The sequence below is a fragment of the Plectropomus leopardus genome, unplaced genomic scaffold, assembly GCF_008729295.1.
Source record: "Plectropomus leopardus isolate mb unplaced genomic scaffold, YSFRI_Pleo_2.0 unplaced_scaffold9090, whole genome shotgun sequence".
NCBI classification, from domain to species: Eukaryota; Metazoa; Chordata; class Actinopteri; order Perciformes; family Serranidae; genus Plectropomus; species Plectropomus leopardus.
Window position 1 is genome coordinate 1 of NW_024700228.1, and position 6,823 is coordinate 6,823.

At 35.2% G+C, this 6,823-nt stretch overlaps 1 protein-coding gene across 1 annotated transcript; it reads right to left on the minus strand.

The window, feature by feature from the left end:
* Nucleotides 1-200: 200 nt before the first annotated feature.
* Nucleotides 201-6,555, minus strand: LOC121940600 (V-type proton ATPase subunit S1-like; the record flags this gene model as incomplete). The annotated part of the gene is made up of 4 exons (XM_042483328.1): nucleotides 201-1,461; nucleotides 5,416-5,653; nucleotides 5,816-5,866; nucleotides 6,398-6,555. Coding segments are annotated over 4 exons (657 nt in total), but the record flags the coding sequence as incomplete, so codon positions are not given.
* Between the last annotated feature and the right edge of the window lie 268 nt (nucleotides 6,556-6,823).

Genomic DNA, 6,823 nt, shown 5'->3' on the forward strand with positions numbered 1-6,823 from the left:
AAAATATGTGCAGAAAAAAAAGCATACTGAAGCATGTGGACAAAAAAGTCATTGTGTCATCAAATTTTGTCAGCATTTCATTAAAACACAATAAAACTGTAATATTAACCCAAATGTTATGAAGTAGCAGTCAGTGAGGTGTTTTCTTTCTCGATGTTGCCAAATCTTTGAGGTTTCCATGATTTACACAGAAAATCAAATCATACCACAATTTCCCCAGATTTTTTATTGAGGTCACAACATTACAGCTTAGGGCCACATTCAGTACCTAACATCATAAATATTCACAAGAAATCATGGAAATAAATTAAACACAAATACATTGAGCATATTTCAGTAGGAGAAACATTAACTTGAGTAATAAATAGTGTTCATGGTAATTATAACAGAAAAAAGTGTTATAATAAGACAATGTTCGGGTAAAACAACCATGAAGATTTTTCACTTAGTGGAAATCTCAGACTTTGAATGGTGAATATTAGTAGTCCTTTCAAGTTCTGCATTTTCTTAGTAAACGAGAGATTATCTGAATCATCCCTTTGCTTTTTGATCAAGAATACTGGAGTAAACTTTATATTATGGATATGATTTATTCATCATCCATATTGAAAATATGATCCCCTCATTCAAGTTGTCAACTCACAAACACAATTGTAAACACACACACACACATTTTATTTTCACAAATAAATAGCATTTCATAATTAATTTATCTTAAACTATTTATGTCCCTTTATGTACAGTTATGTCCCCTTCATGGGGGACATTTATCCAGTTTTGAGAGATATTACGATGGTTTAATAACACTTACCTTTCTAACCATGTAGATTAACAAAATATTCAGTTTACTGCACAATAAGAGATTTTTATGTTTTGTAGCCAGATTAAGCATAGACACGCACAGATTACAGCTACCACCTTTGTTGGGATGAGAAAACAGAGACGAAACTTGGCTGACGAAGTTCAAAATCTCTTTGGATGAATATTTTAGTTGATTCTGGAAAAACCTTCAGAACAGTGTTGTTAAACCACCTCCTGAATAACGTACGCAAATTCTTCAGTCTCAGGATTCACATTTAAGAATAAACTGACACATACGCAGTGATGACTAATCCCTTAATCTGACAACAGCACTAATCAGTCTGTAAAATGCCCAACTACAGATGAACAGGGAGTGGAATGTAAAGGGGGGAAGCATTACAGTAAGACAAGCACTGAAGGGGAAAAGATGGAAAAGCTGAGCCAGGTGTGCTACTCTGTTTGGGGCACAGAGATAGCGGGTCCCTTGGGGTCATCAAATCGGTCCATGGTGCGCAGCTGCATGATCATGTGCAAGCCGTAAGTGAGCACCAGCACCATGAGCAGGCTGGTCATAAGACCCATCCAGATACCGGGGGAGAAGAAGCCTGCGCAGTCGCTGGCGTACGAAAAGTCACTGCCAGTGACATTAAAGCCCTGGATCTGTGGAGGGACAGACAGTACGTCGAAAAAAGTGCAAAAAAAAAAATCTTAGTTTAATATGTTAAAAAAAAAAGTCATAGTATGGCATGTTAAAAATATGTCAAAATGACTATGTTGGAAAAAATGTCAAAGTATAGCATGTCGAAAAAAAACGTCAGTACAGTATGTCAAAAATATGTCATTATATAATATGTTGAAAAGTCATAGCATAGCATGTCAAAAAATGTCTTAGGTTAATATGTTGAAAAAAGTCATAGTATAGAAGTCAAAAAAGACTGTCATAATATAGTATATTGAAAAAATAAGACATTGTATAGTCATAATATGCTGAAAAAAACAGAATATGTTGAAAATGTCATAGTATGCTATGTCAAAAAAATGTCACAGTGTGTTGAAAAAAAGTTGCATAGTATGTTGAAAAAGGTCATAGTATAGCATGTTGGGGAAAAAAATCATAAACCGTGATGAAGTCAGTCTAGTATGTCAAAAAAAACCTGTTGAAGTATAGCAATGATGATAAAAGTGTCACAGTATACTATGTTGATAATGTCCTAGTATAGCATGTCCAAAACTGTCACAATATAGTATGCCAGAAAAAAGGTTACAGTGTGACATGTCGAAGAACTTCACTGAAAACTATGTTGAAAAAACATAAGTGTAACATGTCGAAGATCACCATGATATAGTATGTTAAAAAAAAGACATTGTATAGTCGTAGTATGTTGAAAAAATAAACATAGAATAACATGTTGAAAATGTCATAGTATGCTATGTCAAAAAAATGTCACAGTATGTTGAAAAAAATCATAGTATATCGTGTTGAAGTCTGTCTAGCATGTCAAAAAAAAGTAGTAGTAAGGCATGTAGATTAAAGTATCTCAGTATACGATGTTGATAATGTCCTAGTATAGCATGTCAAAAAATGTCACAATATAGTATGTCAAAAAAAGGTTACAGTATAACATGTCGAAAAAGAACTTCATAGTAAACTATGTTGAAAAAAATAAGTGTAACAAAAAAACAATAGTGTGTTGAACACAGAGTGTAGTATATCGTGAAAATATTCTAGGCTAATATTTTGAAAAAGTCATAATATAAAATGTTGAAAAAATAAGACATTGTATAGTCGTAGTATGCTGAAAAAAAACAGAATATGATGAAAATGTCATAGTATGCTATGTCAAAAAATGTCACAGTATGTTGTAAAAAAAATGTCGTGTAGTATGTTGAAAAAAAGTCATAGTGTAGCATGTTGGAAAAAAAATCATAAAACATGTTGAAGTCAGTCTAGCATGTCAAAAAAAACCAGAATAGTGTGCTGAACACAGACATAGTATACATGTTGAAAAATGAAATAGTATAGTATGTCAAAAAATAAGTCATAATATAGTATGTTGAAAAAAGACATTGTATAGTCGTAGTATGTTAAAAAATAAACAGAATAACATGTTGAAAATGTCATAGTATGGTATGTCAAAAAAGTCACAGTATGTTGTAAAAAAATCATAGTATATCATGTTGAAGTCAGTCTTGTCACAATATAGTATCTTAGAAAAAAGGTTACAGTATAACATGTCGAAAAAGAACTTCATAGTAAACTATGTTGAAAAAAAATAAGTGTAACATCAAAATAAAATAGAATAGTGTGTTGAACACAGAGTGTAGTATGTCGTGAAAAAGTCATAGTATAGTATGTCAAAAAGTGTCATAGTACAGAATGACTACAAAAAATATAGTATAGCATGTCAAAAGGTGTTACAATATAACTTTTTTCAAGATACTATACTACATGTTGAAAAAATGTCATAGTTCAGTATTTTGAAAATAAAGCTGTCGTGATACAGCATGTTGAAAAATGTTATTATATAGTATGTCAAAAAGTCATACTATAGCATATTGAACAATAGTAGCATAGTAGCTGAAAAAAACATCAAAGTATAGCTTGTCGAAAAATGCAACAGTATAGTATTCGAAAATAAACCCATCATAGTACAGTATGTTGAGAAATTTCAGAGATCAGTATTTTGGGAAAAAAAAGCTGTCATGGTATAGTATGTTAAAAAAACACAGTAAAGCATGTCCAAAAAAACATCGTAGTAACATGTTGAAAAATGTCATACTATAGTAAGTCAAAAAATGCCATTGTAAAGTATGTTGAAAAAAGTCCTAGTATTGCATAATGGTAAAGTATGTTGTTAAAAAAAACGGTTGCAAAACAAAAATAAAGTCGAAAAAATATCATTGTAAAGTATGTTGTCATGAAGTGTAAATAAAAAGTAAAAGCATTGTATGTCGTAGAAAGAAAAAGTCATAGAAACACATTATGCCTCAGCCATGGCTATCGCTGGCACGGAGGCATACAGATGTGCAAACCAGTAACTCTAGAGCACACCTATTAAAAGGGCCCTATTATGCTCATTTTGGGGATCATATTTGTATTTTGGGGGTCAACTAGAACACGTGTGCATGCTTTAATGTTTACAAAACACATCATGTGTCTCACGCTGCCCTCTGCTGCAGCACCTCTGTCCAAAACAGGCCATCTGAGTTTATGTCCCGCCTCCTGAGAAGCACAGTCTGCTCTGATTGGGCAGATGAATGCCCAGTCTGCTCTGATTGGTAAGCTGGCTCTCTGCGCAAATTTTATTTTATTTGTTACATTAAGATGTCACAGGAATAAAAACTCAGACGAGCTGTTTCAGGCAGATTAGGAGCAGCGAGAGCGTCCTCTGGCTCAGGGTTTGGGCTTCATCACTGAGAGAAATAACACTTAAAGCATAATAGGTCCCCTTTAACACTTACTTCACTTTTTTTGGCAAGAACATGTGTAAACACTCATTCACCAACCATTCTTAAGAAGGAACTTCTTCTTAAAACCCACCAATGCACTTTTTACCTAGTTATTGACATTCACCAATGTTTCTTATTTTGGGATTTGTAAGACCAGACAGAAGAGCAAAATAAGTGGTTATTGCACACGGCCCTTCAGTCACATGCCCTTTTAAGGGCATTTATGGGCGTTTACTCATGCTAATCGGGGACAACTGCCAGTTGTCTATTCAAATAGTTTTCTTAAGAACTTAAGAAAATTTTAAGACAGTATTTAAGAAAATACTTAGGAAGAAATTGGTGAATGAGGCCCAAAGAGTTCACAACAAACTTAAAATACATACAACAGCACAGAGGTTTACTGTCGGGGGCCGAGTTGTCCATTTGAAACACACACACACATTTACACATACATTTTTTATTTTCAGTGTGATCTCACTCAGGGTCGACAGATTATCGGCCTGGCCTATTATCGGGGCCCATATTTAGCAGTTTGCCAATTATAAGTATCAGTTTTATGTTTAAATGATTGCTGATAAAATTAACCAAATAAAAAGTGCAAAGAAAGTGTCAGCATGACTTTATGTCTCAGTTTTGATTTTAAATTTGCTTAAGACATTTAAACAAGTTTTTGTGTTGGAGTTTGTTATAATCCAAATTCTAAATATTGAGAGAAAGATTTGTTTTTATTAAGTTTTATTAAGTTTTATTATGAATGCATATCAGTTCATAATACTCCCTTTAACTACTTATAATCCGTATCGGCCCTGAAAAACCAACATCAGTCAACCCCTAATTCACACTTTCTGTGGATTTATGGACATTTATTATCTATATAAACATCCATAAATCCACTTCAAAGATTTAGAAAAAAATCTTTTCTTATGACAGCAGAACCTTTCTGAGAAACTCACATTTTAATTTCCTTCAGTATCAAAGTAATTCAGTGAAAGTTGTCAGGCGTACGCTTCAATCAGGAACCTCTTAAAACTGATTTGGTATATTTTTAGCAGTGCCAATTTGTCAAACAAATTTAGTCCAAAACAAAAAGTGCTCAATTTGTAGCAAAGAGTTAGCTCACTGACAGCAGAGAATTAAGCAAATAAAAAAAAGTCCTTGTCTTACCTGAAAGTCTTCAAAAGCGACCCTCCACTGATTGGCTGGATCTTTGGACGAGCGCGGGACGAGCTGGGGCCAACGGAAGCTGGTGACGGACTCACAGCGGTACGAGAACTCAGCGGGGGCGTAAATGTTTCTGCTGCCGTTAAACGTGGCCTTGGTCCCGTCGTACTCCAGCTCCACGGCGTCGAGTGTGAACCAGCGGCGTGCGGACACCTGGTAGTGACGCTGGCTCATAGCAAAGCTGGATACACGGAGATCAAAGGGTTAATGAAGGTTTCACTGACCCATGTCCATTTGCATCACTGATTTATAATGTTGAAAGCTTAAACTAAATCCAGAACATACATACGGGATCTTATGTGACGGTGTAAGTGTGTGTGACATGTACGTTGTGCAGACTCACATCAGTTTGAAGTTACGGTGGCCGAGGACGTTCTCATAATTCAGAACCAACCTGCAAAGAACCAAAAATGAAATAAGAGTTCCTGCGGATATAATTTCATATGAAGACAAACTCAAGACTCTTCAGACCTTTTTAAAATATAACATGATGAATAATGATGAATAATGAGAGCAGTTTTTGGTGTTGGAATAAATGTGAAATAACATCTGTGTATTTTAAAATGTTATGACTCGTGGACGTGGTAATTAATGATATCAGACATCCCATCGTTTCTTTGCTTTTGCTAATTTAAGGCACCTTTGGACTGATAGATATATACATAGATACCCAAATAAATAAGTGGAGTAACAAAACAAATGTAGATGCGTTCCTTATGTGCACTGCATGGTAAAATTAAGAAATGAACATCCAGTCATGCTGTGTCAGGAGCCAATAAACTGATCACCCTCTACTAGGAGCAGTGACTAAAGTGACCTCTGATCTTTTAAAGTGAAAGTGTTCATCGCTCCATTGGAGGAGCTCCGGAGACATAAAGAACCAACAGCAAGGTGCATATTACTTTACAGGTATGAAGGGAGCTACCTTGATTTGGTTTTGTCGCAGCTTGAGCCGTGAAGTTTCGGGCTGACCCCCTCCCCAAAGGTGGATGGAGTCAGGTCATGTTCCTCCCAGCGACCGCTCCGAAGGATGTGCACCGACAGGCTTTTTGCCCACAGGAGGATACAAGTTTCTTCCCCTTCCTGTTGAGAGAAAAACAAGAGGAGACACGAACATTAGAGAAAATTCAAATTATAGGATAAAGTTGCTGTATTTTTCTTCTCATTGTAAACAAATTCAATGAAAAGACCAAAACCAACAATGTGATGGTTGATAACTCAGTGCTCAGCCCACTGGTTCTTACCAAAGACAAACATCTATAAAAATAATATTAAAACTATTATACTGGAGGAAATAGTGACTGTCAGGATTACTCCACACGTGGTGCTTCAGTATTTGTGTCAGCGGGAC